Source organism: Heloderma suspectum, chromosome 2, assembly GCF_057233095.1.
Source record: "Heloderma suspectum isolate Gila_16-S chromosome 2, 16-S_ref, whole genome shotgun sequence".
In the NCBI taxonomy this organism is placed as follows: Eukaryota; Metazoa; Chordata; class Lepidosauria; order Squamata; family Helodermatidae; genus Heloderma; species Heloderma suspectum.
The window spans coordinates 162,638,905-162,664,440 of record NC_139459.1 but is presented as its reverse complement, the minus strand read 5'-3'; the positions used below and the strand labels follow the sequence as shown (position 1 = coordinate 162,664,440).

Sequence of the window (25,536 nt, the reverse complement as noted above, 5' to 3'; positions counted from 1 at the left end):
AAGTTAGTCATGACTAATTTAAGTCCCATTTATTTGAATGAGTCTACTCTAAATAAGACTAACATTGGATAGTACCTCTAGAAAGGAAGTTCCATTGAACTCAGTGGACTGTACGTCTCAATAACAATGCATAGGAGCAAGCTGCTAGTTACTGTCAAAATTAATAGTGGAAATTACAAAAAGAATCCCAAGGTCATATTTGATTCAGAATACTGATGCGACTGTCTAGAGTAGGGGGAGCAACATGTGGCCCTCCAAATGTTTTGGCCTACAACTTCCATCATACCTTATTGACTATGCTGGCTAGGGATGATGGGAGTTGTAGGCCCAAGCATCTGGAGGGCCACAAGTTGCCCGTCCCAAGGAAAAATGGAGAAGTTCTGCAGAACACTAAAAGTTTTGAGCCAAAGGTGGGTGAAACAATTGAGAATGCAAAAGTACCTACATCTGATACACATGAATTATTGTCTAAAAGGCAGACCAAATGAAAGTATTGCAGAATGAAGTGTCTGCAAGAATAAAGAGGCTTTGTGACTACTTTCAGAAACAACGTGATAAGAAAATTGACTAGACAGTATAATACTTTCAGTTTAAACACATTGTGTGTTGGGGTGGGGCGATGTAATGTTAACAGCAGAGAATTGAAGTTGGGCAACAGCCATTTTGAGACCTACTGTACAGCTTGCACAGTTCTGAGTAGTTTGTTTATTGTACACTTCAGTCTCCTATAACACTTTTATCAAGTTCACAGCAGAAAATATTACAATTTATAGGTGTCAAAGTGTTGAAGCATGGACCAGGTGGAAATGCATGTTCTTTGCCTACAACCCTGGAGTTACTTATGCATATAAGTGAAAACTGGAAGCACTGCACTCATCTGAAGCTCTTGAAATTCTCCTCCCCATCCATTCTGCTTCAGGTATTGACCCCAAAGACAGGGCTTACAAAAGCATTTTTAAGGCTATGTCTCACCCCATGTTTCAGGCTTGTATTAGCTTCTTACAGCCCTGTCCTAACTATATCTCTTTAGAAGTCCATTTACAGTGCAATCCTAATTATTTCCAGTGGTATTTACTTCCAGGTAGGGTTGTGTAGAATTGCATCCTATATTCTGTAGCCTTCCATGATCTCCTCTCCGGATCCCCTTCTCAAACCCGGCTGAAAAATATTTGCCAGGTGACATATTCTTCACCTGGGGCGCGCTAGAGCAGAGAAGATGCACGGTAGCAATCGTTGGCTGACAGCGCCGTCTTAGCAGCATCGTAAGTGAATCTGAAGCGAATCTTGAGAGCTAGGGACAAAGGCATATAATTTTTAGCACGAGAAGGACTGACGTAAGAAGCTACAAATATGATCTCATTGTTCGCGTGAAAAATATTCTTTAAAAAAGTTACCTTTACCGAAGCGATTGGCTTTTCGTTCAATGTGACAAAAATTCTGGCCAATCAAAAGCGAATGTGGTATGGCGGGTAGGGCCGGTTGTTTTGCTAGATGACTCGTTTTTTAAAGAGATGGATAGGAAGTTTTACCAATTAAAATAAACTGATATGATACGAGGCGGGGATTATACACATTTGACCGCGTTCCATTGGCTGGGTGAAGAACCGAGGGGTGGTCGAAAGGCAGGCCTGGCTGTCTAATTAGAATCCCAACCGGAAATAGACGCCGCCCTATCAGTACGAGTGTCCTCCAGATTCGCTTTTTCTATTGGTCTTGACTAGGAAATGACAGCTCCGAAGGGCAATAGTGATGGCGACAGACGGAAGCAGGGCGGGACGAAGTGCAGAGTGGGGTGTCGCTGAGGCCGGATGAGGAGAATCCGAGGGGGAAGTTTGGTGGTTGTTGCCTGGGGCCGTGAGGGGAAGAGGAGGCGTGCGGGGGGATCTGCCCCCCTTAGACCGTTGCTATGGGCAACCGAGGAATGGAGGAGCTTATTCCGTTGGTGAACAAGCTGCAGGATGCCTTCAGCTCTATAGGGCAGAGCTGCCACCTCGACCTGCCGCAAATCGCCGTGGTGGGCGGTCAGAGCGCGGGCAAGAGCTCCGTCCTCGAGAACTTCGTCGGGCGGTCAGTCAGTCAGTCAGTCAGTCTGGGGATGCGGGGGAGGAGGGGGTGGCTCGCGGCAGCCGGCGCAGTTTGCGGGAAGGCCTTCCGTGAATGTCGCGTGCGCCATTCCGACGCTTTCGGAAGCCGCTTCTGACAGAGCGGCAGCCTCGGCGTAAGCGCCGTCTGTGAATAACATCCTTCGCCGAAGTGTATCCGTTCCGTGAATGCCGCGTTTTACGCCAGTTGCGTTAGCTGAGCAAGAGGCGTAAAGAGCTCTCGAAGAAAGGCTGTAACCAGAGCTTGAGGGAGAGGAGCGAGTGTGGGTTGTTGCGGGTGGCTTTGTGAATAGCGGAGTGGGATGTTTCCCTGCCTGAGGATGATCTGGGAGAGGGTTCAGCTCGCGTCCTTCTCGCCCAGCTCATTGGGGCGGGGGTCCTCGAGTTCATACGATGCCCTCCTCCTTCGCTGGGCTTGTCTAGGATCAAATGCGTCGAACTGGGTAGAACAACCTTTGTGCTTCCACCGTTGCCTTCTTGAGCAGGTGCAGTTTCTTCTGCCCTTGTAGACCGTGGCCCCGATTGCACCCTGTACGTTCGTTATTTGATGCCGTGCGGCTGAAAGTGTGAATAACCCCCCACTAAAAAGCAATATTACTTCAGGTGATCTTGTGTCATTGGTGTTACATGTCTGACTTGACCCATTCGTACACACATTTGATGTTGCAGTTGCCAAGTGACTGACATGCATGTGTGAAGCAGCCTGTCTTGCATGAAATCTCATAAAGTGGTAGCTTTCTTAGGGGTGTTGCTGCATGAAGACAATCTCAAGTGACTTGACCAGGGGTAGGCAACCTGGTGCCTTCCAGATGCTTTGGACTACAACTTTCATAATCCCTGACTATTGACTATGTGACTGTTTTCACCTGTGTGACTTTTTTTCACCCATATCAGTCTGCCCATGCTTTAAGATCAGCAACAGAGGTCCTTCTCACTTGCCCACCTTTGAAGGAAGTTAGGTGGGTAAGTACATGAGAGAGGGCCTTTTCCACAGCGGCACCACCCCTCTGGAATGAGTTGCCATTGGGAGTCCATCAGGACTCATCATTGGAGACTTTTAGAAAAGCCCTAAAGATTTACTTGTTTACTCTGGCCTTTTCCTGACTATGTCTTACTGGATTGTTCTGCTTTGTAGCAGCAATTATGCTGTAGGTTTTTAGTGAGGTTTTATTGATGGTGTCTGTTCTTTTATGAATGTTCGTTGCCTTATTATATCAGTCTTTTATTATAGTAATAAACTACCTTAGGAGGGCTTCTGCCCTGAAAGGGGACCTAGAAATATTATAAATAATAGATAAATAAATAATATGTTGGCTGGGGCTGATGGGAGTTGTAGTCCAAAACATTTGGAGGCACCGGGTTGCCTACCCCTGGACTAGACTGTGGTACGTGAGTTGCACATTTTACCTGAGCAAGATATGTGCTTATCAGAACCTGCCTTAAGGAGAGTTACAAGGGTGGGAGAAGCTGTGCAGTTGCTAAAGCAGTCTTGCAGGCAAGGATGCAATACTGTATTAAGCTGTCTTCCCATCTCTGTACTTCTGTGTGAAATGGTAGAGTTAGCAGTAGGTCTGGCAAGCCATTTATCCTTAGCAAAAGTGGGTTAAAGACCCTGACCTATGTTGTATCTCACAACTGTATTGACAAGATGGTTATTTGAAGAACATAATTATTTGTTCGTTTTGCTACTACTTTTTCTTAAAGGTTCAGGGCAGTGTTGCACAACATCTAACATGAAGATAAGCACTATATGCCACCAAACTGGCTGCTTCTCTCTTGGCGTCTGACTCCTCCCACCCTATCCCCACTGCCAATTTATCAGTCCACTATAGATTGCAAACCATATGGATATGGGATGGTCTGGTGTGGTCAAAGAGATTATTATGCCAGGCTTATTAATCCATTATACAAAATTTACCAGGTCATCCAGAGTTCTTCCAGACATCAAGTTCCAGAGGGGTGGTCATGGTAGTTTGTTGTTTTGTGACACAATAAAGGTCTAATAGATGTATTGTTAGTGTATATTCTTAGTATAGAATAGTATAGAACATTTCATTATGTTCATTTCTCTAACAGTTGAATTAAAATGTATCTTCTCCTTTGGTGATATCATCAGTGATACTGACTGTAACTTGATTTGTCATACAGTACTGATTTTTAATGTAAACATTTCTGCCTGAGGACACTGAATCTCCCCCCCGCCCCCGGATTCTAATGTTTAAACATTTTCCTGGAAAAAAACTTTCTCCCCACCCTCAGGATTCTTAGTCCCGTTATCTGCTTTGACTTCACAACCTGTCACTTGAGAATTGCTGTTTAAGGTGTGGTTAGGGAACTATACCTCAGGGGTTGTTTTTTTCCACTCATGTTTGTGTGGGGAAAATGTGGAAGGAATGTAATTGTGACAGAAAAGGAACACCTTGGTTAAATTTTCATTCTGAATATACTTGGCAAACAAGGATTTTGAATAGTCTAAAACACCTTGAACTAAAACATGTATCTAAATATATATTGATCACCCCTACCAGTAGCTCAACATCTGTCATCCTGGGTGTATATTTTGATCTAGTATTGAAATCCCTGAATGTTTTAATCACAGTTAAGGCATTTTATGTTGTATTGGATCTCCTGGTGAGCTAGCTCTAAGTGCTTTCTTTTTCCAAGGTTGTGTGCCAGGGTACAACTTACTAAGTAATGGACTGGTGCCATAAATGTCTGGCTCCCACTTTGAAGAATGTAGGTGTTGGGGAAAATCTTTCTGTTTATAAGAGACTTAAGGTGCAATCCAATGGGGATAGTCGGCCACCTCCAAACGCCTCCTTTTCCCCTGCTCCGTGCTGCTCTTATGGGCATGGAGCCAGGGACGAACCATGCCTCTTATGAGGCAGTGAGGGCAGGGGCGGGGAGGCGGTTTTCTGGGAACTGACCTCAGAGCACCGGGAATAAGTCTTATTGAACTCAATGGGGCTTACCTCTTTTTTATATAATAATTTTTATTTTTTAAAAAGAAAAAACACAACAACAAACGCACAATACACATACATTAAAATACCTCTTAAGATTATAAGGTATCTTACCTTTGGTTCCCCTTACACAACAAATGCTTATAATTATTCTGTAGTTCTTACCTTAGTTGTATATCATACATTGAGTTCACAGACATTCTCTAATTTCCCTCCTAATTTTAACAACAACCAAAAAAAAGAGAATTAACCATCTCAAAGTTCAAAATCCACATACATAGATATAATGTTTCTCTATTGCTTGTACAAATTCTATAAAAGGCTTCCAGTCTAACATAAATTTAGTTATTGATCCTTCTTTAATTATAATTTTTGCCATCTCTGCCATGATTTTCATGATCCACTCACTCACTGTTGGTATTTTTTCATTCTTCCACTTTTGTGCATACAATAACCTCGCAGCCATTGTCATGTAGAGAAAGAGGGTTCCCCCCTTCTCTTTTACGTGTTTATCTGTTAGTCCCAATAAAAAAGTTTCTGGCTTTAATTCTATAGTAGTCTTTAATATTCTTTGAGCTAAAGACTGTATTCGTTTCCAAAATGTTTTAGCATTTTTACAAGTCCACCATAAATGATAAAACGTTCCCTCTTGATCTTCAGTGGGGCTTACTTCTGAATGCTGCGTCACTTAACACCATTGATGCAGCCTCTAGTGCAGTACCAATAGTGTATGCTGGCCGTATGTCCTTCACTGGAGGTCTTTAAGCAGAGGCTGGTTGGCCATCTGTCAGGGATGCTGTAACTATACCCTGCAATGCAGAGCCTGCATTGAGCAGCGGGTTGGCCTCAATCATCTCCAATGTCCCTTCCAACTCTGATTTTATGATTCTAAGTCTGTATTGTGCTAAAAGGTCCTGTTGTGAATCTGTTTAGGTGCTTTTGACTGTTCCATTGTGAGACATATTCATTGTTCTCACCTGCCTGGTCTGCTGCTTCTTTAAAATGTGAGTACAGAGATATAGCGTCAGAACTCATTCTCAAGCAAAAAGTCACAAGCCACTTATACATATCAGTGTTATTCTGTTGATATTTTAAAATCTACTTATGAGCCAGAATCAGTTATTTCATAAAAATCAGACCTCATTTTCATAAACAAATGAAACAGGCATCTGAAACTAAATGAGCCTTAAAAAATAATTTGCTTGGCTAATTGTACTGGTATTCAAAGACTACCTAAACACTATTTCCCTGGTGTGAATTGTTGTTGCAGGATTAACCTGACTTCATGTACTCTTTTATGAGCAGTCATGAGAGGGATGCAATCTAATGAATATTTATTTATTTATATACTATATTTCTAGATTGCCTTTCAACCAGTGGTTCCCAAGGCAGCTTAGGGCACAGTCCTATCCATGTTTAGACTGACTGACTGGGGAATCCTGGAAGTTGTAGGACTTTTTCAGTCTAAACATGCATAGGATTGCACCCTTATTTATTTAAAATTAAACTATTGAAATTGTGATGCTAAATACCACAATAATTAAAGTAGCAGTCAGACTCTCAGAGTCAAAGAACAAAACCAGATCTACCAACTTTTCTTTCACCAGATTAGACTTCATCTGTTTTCCAAAGTACACCTACACATTCTCCTCATTCTCCTACAATGTGCCCTTCAAGGGGTAGGGATTTTTGTAATTTTGGACCCCACACTAAAAAAACATGGTCCTTGTTGAAGTCTATCTAATATTAGCAACTGCTGGTATTCAGAGCAGGAGTTGCTTATCAAATTATAAAACTAGGTTGGTTCATAGGGGAGAACCACCTTAAATGGATACTTGGGACCCAGACTGTTCAGGGCTCTAAAAGCTAAAACTAGCATCTTGAATTATTTATTTTAAAAGTCATAACCTGCTTTTCTTTTTTAAATTTCCATTTTCTCACCTTCAGTGACCTAGTTCGCATGATAAAAATAAGCCATGGGCTGTTATAGGGTTATTGGAGTGTTGTTTCTCCGTCTAAGAAGCCATGCCCCCTGGGTTTGGACAAGCCGAGTCCAGGCAGTGATTATGAAAATCACGCCTGGCATGCACCGTGATTTAAATTAGCCGCCATGGCTCATTTTGATCATGCAGACTGGCCCACTGTGTTACCAAAGCCTGGTCTATAACCAAACTATGCATCATTTAACGGTTAAGAAGAGGACAGGTTTCTCCTGTTAAGTAATTCGCATCAGTCATCGTGGCTGCCATCCTTGGTTTTAGGGTCAGCGCTGAAGTGTATTGCTTAGGTACAGACAGATTTGAATTCAGCAGGTCGAAAAACATGCAACACCCAAGCAAAGAAATTTTCCCACAAATAACCTGAAAACATGTGAAATCTCCTTGACTAATTTCATTTTAGGTCCTATAAAAATGTTCTTAGGGTTAATCAAAGGGCCTTTCCGGCAGTTGGGTTGTTGCAGTGTTTTGTACCTTGATGTTGATGCCCTGGAGTCATTTGATTGCCAGTGGGAAGTAGTTTCAAATTGGGTGCTACCTGTAGGTTTATCTTGTTTTAACCCACTGTTGCTCTCAAGGGTGTCTCTCGAGCATGGGCTTGAAGTCATAAATTGATGCATTTCCTTTAACTCGCTGTAACAAGTGGAGACTGGTGTTACTTATATGCCTTGTTTTGTAGATGTTATTCTCAGGATATGGCCTTTATTTATTAAAATATTTATATCCAGCCTTTCTGTCACACTTTAGCCTAGTTCAGGCATAACTTGAAACTATGGTTTGTGCTACCCATGGGTAAGAACCCACATTGTAGTTTGAGCTTCTAGGCATACAACAAGCAAACCATGCGTTTACAGATGCAGATCTGCTTTTGTTGCCAATCTACTCAGCTTCATACATTTTTAACAGCGACCTCTTGAGGTGGAGCCTCAATTCATGCATAATGGTAAGCCACAGCACAAACCGTGGCTTGCAAACCAGCTTCAAAATGTCTCCTGGTTTATTCCCCCAAACAAATGACAGTTTGTGGGCAGTCTTGGGTTCAAACATAATGTGAAATCAAGCTAAGCAAACAGTAGTTTCATGTTATGTCTGAACCCAGCCAAAATCCTAGGTCCAAGAGAGCCATTAACCAAATCTAAAAAGCAACACTGAATAAAATAAATTACCTTTAAAACTTTTTTTAAAAGGTTATAGTAATAGCAATAAAAACACCAGAGAGCCACTTGTTTGTCTGCTGTGCTAGGTTGGTAGCTGAGAAACAAGAATTGTTTGAGAGAGAGGTTCCTCCCACTGGGTCCAAAGGATGAATTATTATTATAGTATTTTACCTTGGCCTTCTCTTGATAGGACTGCTATTGCTGCTGTCACTGCTGTTAACATTGTTGCTGGTTTTATTGTTGGCTTTTATTGTTTTTATGTTATCACTTTTAATATTTTAACTGTTTTCATGTATTTTATTGCTGAAAGCTGCTTTGGGAGGGCTTCTGCCCTGAAAAGTGGCCAAGAAATATTTAAATAAATAAATAAAGAATGAATGAATGAATGAATGAATGAATATATATATATATATATATATCTGAGATGCCAGTAGGGTATTTTCTCTTATTGCGTTTTGATCCTGCCCTTCCTTCGAAGAGTGCTGGATGGTGTACAAGATTTACCCTCCATACGCACACATACACACACATCTTATTCTCACAACAACCCTGTGAAGTATGTTAAACTGAAATAACATGACTTGCCCAGGTTAACACAGTGAAAGTAATGGCTAACAGCAGTTTTGAACCTGAGTGTCTTTGATCTAAGTCCAACTCATGAGCCATTGTATTATGGCATTCAAGATCAGCCCTGAAGATACTAGCATATTGCAGTGCCATGGACGCTTAAATATAGTGTAGGTTTAGATTTTCTAGGGGTAAAGAGTCTCATTGGAGCAGTTATTGAATGAGCTCTCTTATTCTGAGATCTTCAGAATTGTTCAAGTCCAGTCTTATTAATAAGCTAGTAACATGCCACGCCACTTCCAAGCTACTGAAATCTTTTTTTATTTTTCTGAACAAAAAGTTTCACTTTTTCAAATGGATTTCTTTCATCTACCGTTATAAATATAAGCTTAAGTAACTATCTTTGAAAAACCTTTGAATAGAAATGTTGGCAAGTTTTAATTTATAATAGAATTGCTGATAATTATCTTGTGTTTCAAAGCTGTTAAATCTTCATAAGATCCCTTTCATAGGGAAGGGCTTAGCAATCTCCTTCAGTCTGTGCCTTAAGGAAAAGTTCTGTGATGTTCTGTGAGCTAGGGTGATGTAGTAGGAGACTCAAGTTCAAATCCTTACTCAGCCATGAAGCTCACTGGGTGGCCTTAGACTAGTCACACTCTCCCAGTCTAACATACTTTGCAGAGTTGATGTGAGGATAAAATTGGGGGTTGGGAAGAACCTTGTATGGTACCTTGAGCTCCTTGGAGAAAGGGTGGGATATAAATGAATAAATAAAATAAATATGAAACTTTCCTTTCCTTTGGGGAGACTTGAGACTGGAATATTTGAAGAACTGCCTACTCCCATATGAATCTGCCTGGCTGCTAAGATAATAATTACAGGCTCGACTCTGGATGCCTTCACCTTCTGGGTTGAGGGCCAAGGATAAATCTGCCTTTGTGTTAGTGCCTCTGCTATGGAACTTCCTCTCCTTGTCAGTTTATCTGGTACCGTTTATCTGGTCAGTTTATCTGGTACCGTATTTGATCTTCAGGCACCAGGGTAAAACAGTCTTGATTTCCTGGACTTTTAATGGCTTTAGATTAACTTTTAGCTGGTACTTAAGGAGACTATTGCTGGTGGAAAATATTGTTTTAAATTAACTGGAGTAAGCTGCCTTGCAAATAGCCTCTCCCTCCTGACACCTGTTTTATTATGGCAGGGTTAATGCTTGTAGTTGCCTGTAGGTCTGGCCTTCACTTTCTCTCACCTTGCATTCAGAGTAGTTGCCAATCAGATGTGGAATTGAATTGACCCAGCTGTTACAAATGATCAGAGGCTCTGTAGCAGCTCTAGTAGACAAAGAGCATTATTAACATGGTACTTAATTAAATAGAAGTGACATTCAGCCAGTGACGATTTCAGAGTCTAACTGGCTGGGACATGAGGTTACTACTCTTGTGGCCCTGGCTATTGTGAGACATTGGTTTTTTCCTCTACATAATTGTTGGGGCTGTTGTCTGATAACATTTTATAGGTGAAGTAAAGCAGATGACAACTGCTTTGAACTGAGCACCTTCATATGTAATCTTTAATAGGCCGATTACTACTGACAAAACTTGTAAATCACGTCTGTGTGCATGCTTTGGGTGACTGCCAGGTCTGTGAGTATTTCATGTTAGGTCAATCCTGCAAGAGCAGATTTAGTGCCTGGCAACACTGGGAAAGGGCTGTGCCTCAGAGGAAGAGCATATACTGTGCATGTATGTGGTCCCAGGTTCAGTCCTGGGACTTCATACATGCACGACCATGGGACTGTCCCAACATGTCATCGGCCCAATGCATGTAGTGGGGCACACACTTGGTTTTCCCAACTAGACATGGTGATGGTGGTCTGAAGCTGGGGCATTAGTCCCTTTGTCATGGTCAGATCACTGCCCGCTGAAGTTTAGATTTACAGCAGCTTTTCCCCTCTGCAAGGGTGGGGGAACCTATTAAGATGGTCTGCCCCTGGAGGCTGATGGTTTTCAGAGGGCTCTGGGGAGGTTTCTGGCAGATAGGGCTGGCTGTCCTGTCAAAACCGTGGTTGATCTGTGGAATGCAGAAATGAGCTGGGTGGTTGATACAATTGCTCCTGAGTGCCTTCTCCTGAGTAGAGCTCATACTGCTCATAAGAACATAACAAGAGCCATGCTGGATCAGACCAAGCGTCCATCCAGTCCAGCATTCTGGCCACACAGTGGCCAACCAGCTGTTGACCAGGAACCCACAAGCAGGGCATGAGTGCAACAGCACCCTCCCACCCATGTTCCCCAGCAACTGGTGTACATAGGCTCACTGCCTCTGGAACTGGAGGTATCACATAGCCATCAAGACTAGTAGCCATTGATAGCCTTTTCTTCCAGGAATTTGTCTCACCCCCTTTTAAAGCCATCCAAACTGGTGGCCATCACTACTTCCTGTGGTAGCGAATTCCATCGTTTAACTATGCGCTGTGTGAAGAAGTACTTCCTTTTATCTGTCCTGAATCTCCCACCAATCAGCTTCATAGGATGACCCTGGATTCTAGTATTTTGAGAGAGGGAGAAAAATGTCTCCCTAATCCACATTCTCCACACCATGCATAATTTTGTAGACTTCTATCATGTCACCCCTCACCCTCCTTTTTTCCAAGCTAAACAATCCCAGCTGTTGCCACCTTCTGTCATTGGGGAGATGCTCCAGCCCCTTGATCATTTTAGCTGCCCTTTCCTGCACCTTTTCCAGCTCTACAATAACTTTTTTAGGTGTTGTGACCAGAACTGGACACAGTTTTCCAAGTGTGGTCGCACCATAGATTTGTATAGGGGCAGTATGTTGTTGGCAGTTCTATTCTCATTCCCTTTTCTAATTACGTCTAACATGGAGTTCTCCTTTTTTACAACGGCTGCACGCTGGGTTGACATCTTCATTGAGCTGTCCACCACAACCCCAAGAGCTCTTTCCTGGTCGGTCACCACTAGCTCAGATCCCATCAGGCTGTACTTGAAGTTGGGATTTTTTGCCCCAACGTGCATCACTTTACACTTGCTTACATTGAACCACATTTGCCATGTAGATACCCATTCTCCCAGTTTGGAGAGATCCTTTTGGAGCTCTTCACAATCCCTTTTTGTTTTAACCTCCCTAAATAATTTCTTGTCATCCACAAACTTAGCCACTTCACTGCTCACTCCTAATTCCAGATCATTTATGAACAGGTTGAAAAGCAATGGTCCTAATACAGATCCCTGTGGGACCCCAGTATTTACTTCCCTCCCTTAGGAGAATTTACCATTTATTCCCACTCTCTGCTTTCTGTTCTTTAACCAGTTGCTGATCCATAAGAGGACCTGTCCTCTTATTCCATGACTGTTAAGTTTTCTCAGGAGTCTTTGGTGAGGGACCTTGTCAAAAGCCTTTTGGAAGTCCAAGTAAACAATGTATACCAGATCACCCCTGTCTACATGGTATACTCCAGAGCCGAGAGCGATGAAACAAAATAGGAGATGGCTTGAGTGCAGATGGAGAAGAACTAGTGGGTTCAATCAAACTTTGATGTGTGCCCATGGCAAGGTATATTCAGGGGCAGTGAAGGCAGCAAAGAAACAACATCTTGCTGCCTCTATTTAATCCTCTATGTGCCATCCAGCAGAGCTTTTTAGGGTTCTCCGGGGCCTATTACATGCTGGCCCCAAGGACACTGTCGATTCATCTGAGGCCCGCTGTAATACAGTTGCTAGGCTCTTCCAGGATAAAATCTCTTGCATCTGCTGGGCATTAGACTCCAGTGTTACAGCAGGTGAATCTAGTGAGGTACCTAGAGCACGGCCCTGTCCAGTTTATTGGATGAGTTCCAGCTGTTACAGCTTGAGGAAGTTGATAGTGTGCTTTGGTGCAACCACTTCTGTATTGGACCCTTGCCCCTTTTGGCTTATAAAAAATGGCGGGAACGGAACAACTGGCTGGGCCAGGGAGGTGATTAATGGCTCCTTGTGAGAGGGAGTGGTCCCAGGCTGCCTGAAAAAGGTGGTGTTGAGACCCTGCCTGGACCTGGAAAATGTTAATAATTTTTTGCTGGTGGCAAACATTCCTTTCCTGGGCAAGGTTCTTGAGGGGGTGGCTGCCAACCAGCTCCAGACGCTCTTGGATGAGACTGATTATCTAGATCCATTTCAGTCAGGGTTCAGGCCTAGTTTTGGCACAGAAACAGCCTTAGTCACCCTGTATGATGACCTATGTTGGGAGAGAGACAGCGGGAGTTCATCTCTCGGCAGCTTTCGATACCATCAACCATGGTATCCTTCTGGGACGATTGTCCGAGTTGGGAGTGGGAGGTGCTGCATTGCAGTGGTAGTGCTCCTACTTGGATGGTCAGCTCCAGAAGGTGGTGCTTGGAGAATATTGCTTGGCCCTATGGATCCTCCAGTATGGGGTTCCGCAGGGGTTGGTTCTGTCCCCCATGCTTTTCAGCATCTACATGAAACTGTTGAGTACGGTCATCCAGAGTTTTGGAGTGCGTTGTCATCAGTATGCTGATAACACACAGCTCTATTTCTCCTTCTCATCTTCTTCAAGTGAGGCTGTGGATGTGCTAAATGGACTGGATGAAGGCTAATAAACTGAAACTCAATCCAGACAAGACTGAGATGCTGTTAGTGGGTGCTTCTCCTAACTGGATGGAGGGTGCTCAATCTGTTCTGGTTGGGCTCTCTCACTGAAGGAGCAGGTTTGTAGCTTGAGAGTCCTCCTGGAGCCATCTTTGTCAAGTAGCCTCAGTGGCATGGAGTGCCTTCTAGCAACTTGGGTTGTTGACCCAACTACACCCGTATCTAGACAAGGATAACCTGGCTTCGGTTGTCTATGCTCTGGTAACCTCCAAGTTAGATTACTGCAATACGCTCTATGTGGGGCTGCCTTTGAAGACAGTTCGGAAGCTGCAGCTTATGCAAAATGTAGCGGCCAGACTGATAACAGAGAGCAGAAGGTCCAAACATGTAAGACCGATTCTGGCCCGCTTACACTGGCTGCCTGTATGTTTCTGAACCTGATTCAGGGTGTTGGTTTTGACCTATAAAGCCCTACATGGCTCAGGACCACAATACCTGATGGAGTGCCTCTCCTGACACGAACTGACCCATACACTATGCTCAGCATCTGAGGCCCTTCTCCAGGTGCCTCCTCTGAGGGAGGCTCAGAGGGTGGCAACAAGGGAGAGGGCGTTCTCAGTGATGGCCCCCGAACTATGGAATGATCTCCCCGACAAGGCCTGCCTGGTACCAATATTGTCATCTTTTTGACCCCAAGTTAAAACTGCCCTCTTCTCTCAGGCCTTTTGCAACATATGAGTTTTAATCAGGTCCAAGATTGTTTTTGGTTGATTGTTTTAAATATTGTTTTAGATATATGTTGTCTGTGTGTGTGATCTATTTATATGTATTTGCACTTTGTATAATGTATTTTTAATATTTTAAATTTTGGGGGACCCCCCCCCCGAGAGCTTTGGCTATGGAGCAGTATAGAAACATAATAAATGAATGAAATGAAATTCTAGCATCTCCAGTAAAAGGATCCTAAGAGACAAGGCTCAGAAAGATCTCTACTGGACATCCCGAAGAGCTAGAGTAGATAAATACTGTGCTAGATGGACCATTTTGAATGTGTATAAGGCCATTTTATGTTCATTACCCTGAGAATCTGTGTTCTTAAGAAACTCAGTCACTTCTGCTAGGAAGTGGAGTTGCACAGTCAGCAATAGAAGTGAGTGGGTGGCAAGTACTTCCAGTGCAGACTAACTAGGAACTCTTGGGGCTGATGGAAAACTGCCCACTGTTACTCAGAACATCTTTGGCAGTGTCATGTGCCCCCTTCTTTCAACTATTCCTATGAGAATGTTCACCTATTCATTTACACTGGTCCTCTTGTCCATGATGTGTCTCTCAGTTGACTTTGTTTACCCTCATAGTATCAATGTGTACCAATAACTGATGGGCTGCATAGTATCGTGACATCATCCTGTTAATTGTACAATCCTTGATTAGCTAGGCTTGCCAGGTAACTAAACTTAAGAATGAAGAAACATTAACCAATAGAAATCTGTGGTGAAGCATCAGCAGAAGAGGGAATACTGGTTCTAAGCAGTATCAGGCAGAGAAAGATGAATAAACAGAATTTAGCCAAAAATTGTAGTGGGAAAATATCCTTGGCAGGCTGTATCAGAGCATGTGTATATATTAGGTCCTATGGTAGTATGAGAGAATTTTGCTGCAGCAAGTGGCTGGCTGCTGAACACAATGTTCCACCACTCCGCAGTAGTGGGAATCCTCTATAGTAGGGATAGGCAAGGTGGTGCCCTCCTGATTTTTGGACTACAACTCCCAGAATTCCTGACCAGTGGTTATGCTGGCTGGGGCTTAAGCAATCCAAAACATCTTGAGGGCACCAGGTTCCTACCTCTACAGCACATTGGCTCACCATGGGGAGCTGCCTCTGCTAACCTTGATGGAACAGATGGTGTTCCAAGACAAATGGAGTTATAATAGAACCCTGGCTAACATTCGGAGAAGTCATCCTAGGCTATAAGTGGGGAAGAGCTCAGCTTCATTTGGAGCCAATTTCGTGTTTTGTGGCTTTCTTCTATTATTTTACTTCCTCTATCACACCGGCTCTGTTTGCATGACGACAACAAACCACGGGCTAACTGCTGTGTTGTTTAGCCCCTAAGCAACCCAGTGGTCTGGGTTCGCATGTCACAGTGCACAACCTACAAAGGTAAAGCACACCTGCTCCCTCCTGCTTGTTCCCAACAAACCATCCATTTTTAAATGGGTGGGTTGTCGATACATGTGGACCAGGTCATTCAGTGGTGGATCTTAGCCATGTCGCACCTATGTTGCTTGGTGACATGAAGGATATTGGGCAGGAATTTTGGCTTGTATACCACCATCCAGCCCTGGCTGAGGGAGAGATCAGCTAGCTGACCAGAGATTGCTGACAACAGGCTGCCTTTGCCACTGCTTTGCCTCCCCTGCTTTCAACTTCACTGAAGCCTGGTCTGACACCTGGGCCCAAGTTCTGTTCACATCTGCAACCTCCACTACCTTTTTTTTTGTTCCAGAGCACAATTCAATAGAAATCTAATTTTGTTTTCAACACCACAAAATAAATTAGCCTTTTCTGTTAACTACAGCAGTTCCATTAGGTGTTTTTATTTTTTTAACTCTTTCTTGGGTGGGAAATGGCAGGTGAGAAAGACCAGATAGGCATGCATACAGAGGAGGCTTAAAAATGCCATTGCCTGCTTCCACTCAGTTCCAAGACTGCAAGGGGTGTGCAGGATAATGATACAATAGGTGTGTGTGTGTCTAGCAACCTAATTTAATGCTTATAAATCTGCTTATACTTCCTTGTGTGTTGATGGAGCCCTTTTAGGATCCACACTCAGACAATGGGTTTGTTATTTGTACGAAGGATAAGACTCTTATTTGGTGCTTTGTGTGAGATAAGCATGCCTGAGCTGAAGCGACTGCAGAAATGTCCTTGGTGTGTCAACTACACACTCAGTGCCGCTTCCATCCAGTGTAGGAATAGTCTGGCCTCCATGCTATGTACAGTTTTGTTTATCTTATTTGCAGAGTGGGTATTTCCTTCTATTTTCATGAAGTAGCCACTTGTTAATGCCACAATGCAATGCGCCATGAAACTATAACACAGAATATCTTTCTTCATTCTCATGTGTGACCAAGCCAAGTTACTCTTTGACCTCAGTTGCAGTAGTCTGCCAGTTATGTTGTAAAGCTTAATTGTTTTCATATTGTGCAATGTAGAGCTTTGGTCTTCTTCCGCTGATTCACTGTGGTTATACTTCCTGTCCTGTATACTCATTAGTCGCTTGCTAAACACCTTTGTTGACTTTTCCATTACTTTATCAAATGGTTTCCAGTAGGACTGCCAGTTTTAATTGGCAGATCAATCAAGTAATGTTTTAGTTGATTAAGTGATGGGGGCAGAGTTTATAGTGGAGCTGAGAAATACTTGTTTGTTTGTTTTGGGGCTATGTCCCTGTAACAGAATATGAGAGAGAGCACATTTCCTTCTAACATAAATGATAGCTTTTCTTTGTTAAACTGTAAATTAGCTTATATTTCTTCAATCACATTTTTTATTTAGTTCAGTCCTGATTTTTAGCACTTATGATTGTGGAGAGATGTAGTTTAATTCCCACTTCCATCCCTCAGTCTTTGGTGAGGTGCTTGTACAGTTAGCCTTCCTGAGTACTGAAGTCAAACATGTTTTCTGTGTGTCAATGTATAGTGGAGAGGGGAATCCTCATTTTTGTGACCTAAGCTAGAGCTACACTACTGCTTTATAGCAGCATTGAAGTGCAGTGATAACTGTTGAGGCACATTACGCATTCTATATACCACTATCCTAGTGTTATTTCCAGATTTTTATTCCACCTTATCCAAAATACCGCAACAAATGTCACTGTGTGACCTACAAGGTATAAATGTGCAAGAGGGATATAGTGTTACCATGTTGGGATCGTAATGATACGGCACAAGGTGTCGATCCTGCCACATACAGTTTTTGTTCTTTGCTCATCGGAATTGGCGGTCCTGTCATGGCTCTCCAGATTAGCAAGGGCTGCTTCTGGGTATTGTCTTTTAACCCAGGACTGGTCTGGGAAAAACCTAGCTTATCATTCCATTACTTTGATGTAATGGAGTTCTGAAACTTGTAGTCAGTGCTTGTCTGATCTGGTTCGCTGAATAAATTATTAAGTACTCATAATGATATAGCATGATCCAAACAACCATGCAACTAGTTCTGCTGGTCCAAGGGCATTTTTTTTTATAACAGCAGCAACTAGTTCTGCCTGTTCAAGGGTGCTTGTCTTATTTATAACAACAAACTGCTTTTGAAAGTGAAGGGAATTTCAAAAGCAGATTGTCATTTCCGGGGGTATTTGCAGTTCAAAGAAAACAAATTAAAACTCAACTGGCATGAATTATGCAAAGGCATTAAATACCATGCTGGTCAGCACCTCTAATCCCTGAGTAGCAAATGTACAGAGCAGTGCCTTACTCAAATTGGACCATAGCTCCTTTGTATAATGTTGCCCAGGCATTGGCTTTGAGGAAGATTGGTTATTGTTTGCTTCATTTATTTTTATCCTGCTTTTCTACATAAAAATGGATACAATAAGAACATTAATACAGATATTAAAAATCATTATAAGAAAACAACAGTAAAACACGAAAATTAAAATCAACAGAAAAACTATTAGCTGAATGTCTGCCCGAAAAAAAAGGCTTATCTAAAAGTAGGGAAGGGAGGAAGCCTTAGATCACTCTTGGGAGAGCATTCCATATCTGTGGTGCCATTGCTAGGGAGGCCCTATCCCTGATACCCATGGATCCTGTGTTTTGTGGATACAGGCTAGAGAGTAGCACTCCAAAACTCATCTTAAGGCATAGGTGTAATATGGGCAAAGGCAGTCCTCAAGGAGGAAGGGCTTTAAAGGTTAAGACCATGACATTTAATTGAATCCAGCAACAAATATGTAATCATAAGGTCAGAGTAATATGTTCTGATCACATACACCAAGCAACATTCCGGCAGCTGCATTTTGTACCAATTGCAGTTTTTAAACTGTCCTTAAAGGTAGCATCACATGAAGTGCATTGCAGTAGTCTAGTCTAAATTTAGGGCATGAATATCTGAGGCTAGGCCTGATTTTATGTATGTTTCCTGTCAAACCAGATCAAGTTTGAAAGGGATGCTCCTCACTAGTGATATCACTTGAGCATCCTGGTTCAATGTGTGGTCCAGGAGCATGCCCAAACAGCATAGCGGGTCCTTCAGGGGAGTGCAACCCCATCTAGGACAGATTGTATACCTCCACTTAGATCAACAGAATCCCAGTACATATAGCTTGTCTAGATTAAGCGTGTTTTCCCTCATCCTTACCAAAAACTGAGCACAGGCATCGGTTCAGAACTTCTACTAGCAGAAGATGGAAATGCGTGAGCACTATGTGTTATCAGCATACTCAAAAAATGTCAGCCCAAACCTCTGGATGACCTCTCCTGGTTTTAAGTGGATATTAGAAAGTGTGGGAGATAAGATTGATCCTTGTGGCATCCTGAAAGCCAAAAACTCGTAGCACTACCTTTGGGAATGACCCTCTGAGCAAAGCATTGCAGAAGGATGCCATGGTCAATGGTATCAAGTGAAGATGTTTCTGCTTAGCCTCTCTGTCTAGGAAGATCAGTTGGGGAATGGAGTAGGGCCTTTACTGGTGGTGACCCCAGCATTGTAAAACTCTTTAACCATGTTGCACTGTATGATTCAGGTGCTTTTCAAACTGTTTTGGGAAATCCTGAGGTTTTCTATCTTGATAATGAAATAGGCTTGTCCTCTGACCCTAACTTGAACAAAACTATGTTGATGGCTATGCAGAAAGATTTTGGAGGGAAAGAGTCTGCTTGGTACCAACCCTCCAGGCTGCAAATACGCAGCTAATAACTTTGGGGGTTGATTGGCATAGGGTGAGTGACATGGTTGGTAACTTTAGAGAGCAGCTATGGAAGATGTCCTGAATGTCTGTGTACTTAATCCTTCTACTCTTGCTGGATCTGAGGGTTTTTTGCTAGTATAGCAATCTCTCTCTCTCTCCCCCTCTCTCTCTGCCCTGTTTTGTGCTGACAGGCAGTAGTACTTGGGGGAGCTTCCTGCTCCCTTATTACAGCAATTTGGATGGCAGTTCCAGAAGACTGAGGAATGTACTAAATCAGTTGTGTGTGTGTGTGTTTTTAAAAAAAATTAATTGGAATGTTTTCTGTAGCCCTAAATTGATTTGCTATCTGATTTAGCATATTTATTTGACTCACAATTAGTAAACAAAACTGAGATCATTGAACTAGAATATTTAAGAAAACAATAAGATGTGCTAAGTGTGGTTTAAGTGTTATATTCAAACAAATTCAAAGCTTTAGTTGGAAATTATTTTTATTGGAATACCTCTAAATATTTTAAGACATGATAACTCAACGGCATTTACTTCCCTTACATTATTTAGAGTTTAAAGGAAAATATAAAGGGACTGAAAACTGTTAACATACTACATTTAGCACGTCTGAAGAGCTGTGTGCATACATACATATGCATCCTAAGGATAGCCACCTGAAAAAAGTTAATTACAACTTAGATCTTAGCTTTTACTAGTATCATATTCTTTCTAGTTACTCAATTTGACTGATACTGTATCCATTTATTATGTTACTCAGGGCAGTATCTAACACTGCTCTGTTGCTAGCGAAAATGAACATTAGCACAATGGGGAGCTAGCACAACAAAAAAAACTAGCCCAAATTAGCCCTTCCAGAATGGGACAAATCAGCAGAGCTTGCAGAAGGGAGCTCCACTGACTTGTCCAGTTCTGAAAGTGCTAGTTTCCAGGGCTGAGCTAGCACATGCTAGCTCCTCATTGCACTAGTGTTTATTTCCACTAACACAGTGTGTTCAGCAGTCACGGATACTGCCCTAAGTAATTTTATGAAATAATGCATTTCTAAAAGTGGAAAAATGTTCCACCTCAATTCATTAGCAAGGATCAGATGCACATTACCAAGAGAACATAATACTTAGATCCCTTTCCATCTCTTGTTCATGTTGCTCCTGAGTACGGTAGTGCCTACAGTGTAGTCTCTCGTGTGCTAATGATCAGCCTATCTAGAAGGCAACAGGAACGTTTTTCTAGGCGGCAGACTCTTAGGCAACAAAGTCTCTCAGAATGGAACCTTACAGTACACTATGCACTCAGTAGGAGAGGATAGGGAGTGACTGTCTAAGGCAAGTTGCTGAGTGCTTTGTTCTTGCTGCTGCTTATTTAAAATTAGAGACCCTATTCCCTTGGAGAAACATCTGAAAGTACTTAGAGTCTTGGAGCAAAAGGAGTGACAAATATGCTTTGGCAGGGCCATTCCAGGTGATTGGGTCTGTGTAGTGAATGTGCAGTAGTAACAATGTTTGTGGGGTTCTTGGCATCTTTGCTCCAGCTAACACATCCAGGGTAGGGGGATATGGTTGTCTCTTTTCCCCCAGCTATCTCTCTAGTTGTAAGGGAACTGCATTTGTCCACTCAAACAGCTAATTATGATATCCTTTATCCTGCAGTCAATTCTGATCTGTGTGTGGATTCCAGGAGACTTGGAAAAAATTGAGCTGTAGTTACCAAAGAGCAAGAGGTTTTAAAGCTGAGATATAGGGGAGGAGGCGACTGGCACAGTCCAGACGTTTTCGAAATATTGTTGTAGCTCTGCCACCTAGGAAGATCATCATTTTCAAAGCCTGGGGGGCACGTATTTCTGGATAAACCCATAGATTCTTAGCTTTTCCCCTCAGAGAGCACCAAATGTAATATTTTAACATCTTAGGAGCTCAGTTTCACTGTAGAAGAAAGTGTGTGCGTGGTAATATCTGAAGTGCAACACAAATGTGTTTCAGTACGTCGATGTAGATAGGGCAGGTGTTGGGAGGGGAACTGAGTTTTCAGACAATACATGGTTTGTCTACAACAGCCCATAGGTTATTTGAGGGTTGTTTAACCCTTCAACAAGCCATGCCACCTGTGTTTGGCTGACATGATAAGCCGTGCCCAGGTGGTGATTATGCAGAGCACGTTTGGTATGCACTGCAGCTCACAACAAGCCACAGTGACTTGTTTTGATTGTGTGAACTGGGTCACTGAAGGAGGGTAGGATATAGAAAATCTGACATTTGATTTCTGGTGCATTTCTTGTATATGTGTGCGGTGGAGGAAAAAGTCCACAACTCTACACCAGCCTTCCCCAACCTGGTACCTCCAGCTGTTTTGGAGCAAATCCCATCATCCCAACCAGCATAGGCAATAATCAGGAATCTGGGAATTGTGGTCCAAAACATCTGGAGGGCACCACATTGGGGAAGGCTGCCCTACACCAATATCCATTTAAAAATTGATGTGTAATCGATATAATTACCAGGAACTAAGCTGTTATCAGAGCCCCCTAAAAGCTAGCTATGTGTAGTAGACATCTCAAATTCTGTCATAGACCTTCCAGCTTTCCATAAAAGTTCTTTAGGCATCTGAGCCTCCATTCTCTAGCTGTATGATAGGGCATCCTTAGCAGCTTTGTTCACCCTTCCTTAATATATACCAGTTCAAAACAAAAATCCAAGTACAATTTAAAAGGAAAGGGCTATCATTAACAGTGAAAAAATTCTGAAAGTAATGTTGAATTGTATGCACCATTATCATACCAATATATCATAAAACTATCCAGTTTCCTGGAATTTTTCCCCTTGTCTTCCTTTCCATGCTCTTACAAAATATGCCAACTTTGTCATTAATGTGGGCATCAAACTATGGACAATGGACTCTGGGGATGGTGTGCTCTCTGCCTAGCTGCAATATATCAAGTATGTAATAGGATTTTAAATGTCTTGTTCGTAATTCCCCCTGACTGTAATATCTGTGTTAACCCACTGAAGTAACATTGTCTTCTAAACATATTTTGCAGAGATTTCCTGCCCCGTGGCTCTGGAATTGTTACCAGGCGACCCCTCATCCTTCAGCTTATCTTCTCTAAAACAGGTATGTGGTCCTATCGTGACCCAAGTTCTTGTGCAGGTGTCAGTATGTTCATCCACAATTTTTTCTTGGACTGTAACAATACTAGAATGTAGGAATCTCCATTAGAGTAAATAGGGATTCCTGCATTGTAGGAAAATAATTTAACCTAATTGCTTTCAGCACAATCTTACGCATGTTCAGAAAGAAAAAAAGTCCTACAACTCCCAGCATTCCCCATCCAGCCATGTTTTAGGACTTTTTTCTGTCTAAACATGCAAAGGATCATGCCCTTAGTTAGAAAAAAGGCGGGTAAAGGGGGACATGATAGCTGTGTGTAAAACTATGAATAATGTGGAGAAAGTGGAAGGAGACTTTGTTCCCCTGTCTCATAATTCTAAGAACCCAAGGTCATTCAATGAAGCAGAATAGTGGAAGATGCAGGCAGACTCAGTATCACTTGTTGGGGAACATGAGCAGGAGGGTCTCCCAGAAAATCTTGGAAGTGAGCTTGAGGGGACCCTTCTACAGGAACTGTCTCAGGTGAGGGAGGGAGCACAGTCACCGCCTGTAGCTGTGGACTTGGCACACCTATTTACAGAACCAACGACTCCTCCTTTGCTGGCTTTCCCCAAGAGGAGGGGAAGTGGGGGGGGAGGCTGAAGCAGCAAATTCACCTGTAGAAGAAGAGCAGCCTGAGCAGCTCGCAAAACTGCTGAGATCAGCAGCTGCCAAAACATCTGGAGTGAGGGAAGACCCACCCGAAGAAGAGCCACCTCTAACCAACACGCAAAGGGTAGTGCATCTCCATAACAAGTGTAAAACCAACCAGGTTCAGCTCGCAAGAGGCTTGGTCAGTGCCACTGAAGGGCAGGGGAGCACACATATAACTTTTTCAAGGAAATGAATGAGCAGGAACGTAGAAGAAGGGCCACTGAGTGTTTACCTGGTCCACTTCGACAGTAGCTAACAGCATCCGCATGTCTGGTGAATCTGTGCATGATGGCATGGCAGCCTCGGACCTCGTATTTGATTGGGCAATGAGGGATCGAACTGCCACCATTGACAGGCAGACAGAAGTGCTTCGGGGCTTAACAGCAGCCTTGCAAGAAGTTGTGCAAGGCCAACAAGCGCAAGCTCCATACTAGCACTATTCTTACATGCCACTGCAGCAGTTTTGTCCCCTGCCAAACCCTCCTCCTTATCAACAACATCCTCTTGTGCCACCACTGCCTCAACCTCCAGGCCAGCATCAGCCTGAATATGCACCTTGCCAGCCACTCTTTCCAGTGGTCCCCTCCCCTATCTGAAGGTGAAGAAAGCAGGAAAAAACAGAAACCGGCATACTAAGGTTTACAGTTTTAATTAGAAAAACAAGCATAGGCTGACGCTGGCTGGCACAGGGGGGTGGGGGTGGGGAGATCAGGAAACTTTCCATTGGGAGCCAGCAAAGGGAAAACATGCCCCGAACACACACGGGACCAATAGTAAAAAGGCTGCTGATGTAGCGAGGGAGCAAGGGATCGCAGGATGCCAATTTTGCCGCAAAGGCCCCTGGGATACGTGCAGGGAGTGGGTGGGAGGACTAAGTTTGAAACAAGCCACAACAAGTCACGGAGAGGCTGATCATCTGTATCATTGTGGGTAAGCAAGTGAACAACTAATACACCGAATGTTATTCGTGGGGGTGGCTTAGCATGACATGCGAACCTGCCCAGTGAGGGAACAATGGATAATCTGCCTCTTTGTATCTTTGATGTGTAAACATGGGTGGCTGGTACAGTCAAGAAGGCACTCTCCGTTGATATTAATCATTGTGATGTTATAATGGATAGAAAGTGGTCTCTGAGAGATTCAGAGACCAAGACATTAATGACTTAAATGTTTTAGTTTACTACACATACACAGTGCTCTTGGTGGTCTCCTGTCCAGATTACTGATCAGCACTTACTTAGCTTTGGCAGTACTACAATTTCTGGTATTCAGACCATTCATTGGGCCCTAAGGTTTTATTTGTCATAGTCAGCACCTGAATTGTACACAGAAAATAATAGAGAGATAATGCAGGCTACTTTAAGAGAGTGATACTGTGCTCCCTAGACAGGGTTCTAACCTTGTAGCCAGGAAACCGCGCTGCCCCTCCCCTCCCCGTCATAGCTGGCATGGAGAGAACCATGCCCAGCTACCTCTCCGCACTTGGTAAACGAATGCAGACAGGGAAAAGCAGGTGGGGAGGAGGAAGACTGGGGTGGCTGGCTTACGCCTTCTCCTATTGCCGCCCCAGCCTCCTTCCCTCCCCTTCCCTGAAGCCTCTCCTAGACAGGCAAAATTGTCTAGCTTAAATACAGCCCAGGAGGCACCTTGTGCCTCCTGCTCTGCATAGAATACTTGTAAGCCTCCGGGTTCAGGGGGCTTACGAGTAGCCAAGGCGCAACCCATAGGATTGCGCCCTAAGTGTATCTTTAGTTCATTTGTGTCAGTAAAGTCTTTTAATAACTCTTTTCCAAAATATTAATATCTTCCCATCTTGCCATTATGGTTATCACTGTGAAAACCTCAAATGTGTGGAATGGATCTTTTGTTTCTTTTTTCAAGCCATTATATGCCAATATGCTGCATATGTCAAGCTGTTGGTTATGCTTGATTTGAAAACATAGCTGTTGAGTGGAATTGGAAGCACAGATACTGAGACTATTTGCCTTGGTGACTAGGTTAGACATGTGACTAGTAAAACAAATGTGGATAATGGATCAATTAAATATTGGTGAAATGCTTAATTTTTCAAAGTGGTAGGATTGTAATAGAAAGACATGCTACTCGCAAAGTTTTGATTGTGGATCTGAAATAATGAAATTAAAATTTAAAGTATTGTCGGTATTATTTATATTGTAATTACGGATCTATGTCCAGTATTCATCATGTATAAATATTGATGGTATGGTGGAATAATGTAGTATTTATATATTTGTATTTATTGAAATTTGTGAAGAGTATTAAAATAACAATATTATGCAAATATAAATATATATTAAAAATTATTTTCAAGATACTGGAAATAAGTAACATTTCTTTACATTTTGATTTCATAATTTCATGTCCACAACTAACTTTTTTGTGACTAGTCTTTCCTTTACAGTT

General features: G+C 42.7%; 1 protein-coding gene across 4 annotated transcripts in view; it reads left to right on the top strand.

Annotated features, from left to right (window-relative positions):
* The first annotated feature begins 1,777 nt into the window (after nucleotides 1–1,777).
* DNM2 (dynamin 2) overlaps nucleotides 1,778–25,536 on the top strand; it is an 86,245-nt gene continuing 62,486 nt past the window's right edge. For all 4 annotated transcript variants that reach the window (XM_084835547.1, XM_084835549.1, XM_084835546.1 and 1 more), the window contains exons 1-2: nucleotides 1,778–2,067; nucleotides 22,349–22,422. In XM_084835547.1, coding sequence (XP_084691673.1) covers nucleotides 1,907–2,067; nucleotides 22,349–22,422 — 235 coding nt within the window. In that variant the 5' untranslated portion in view covers nucleotides 1,778–1,906. The remainder of the gene's footprint in view (nucleotides 2,068–22,348; nucleotides 22,423–25,536) is intronic.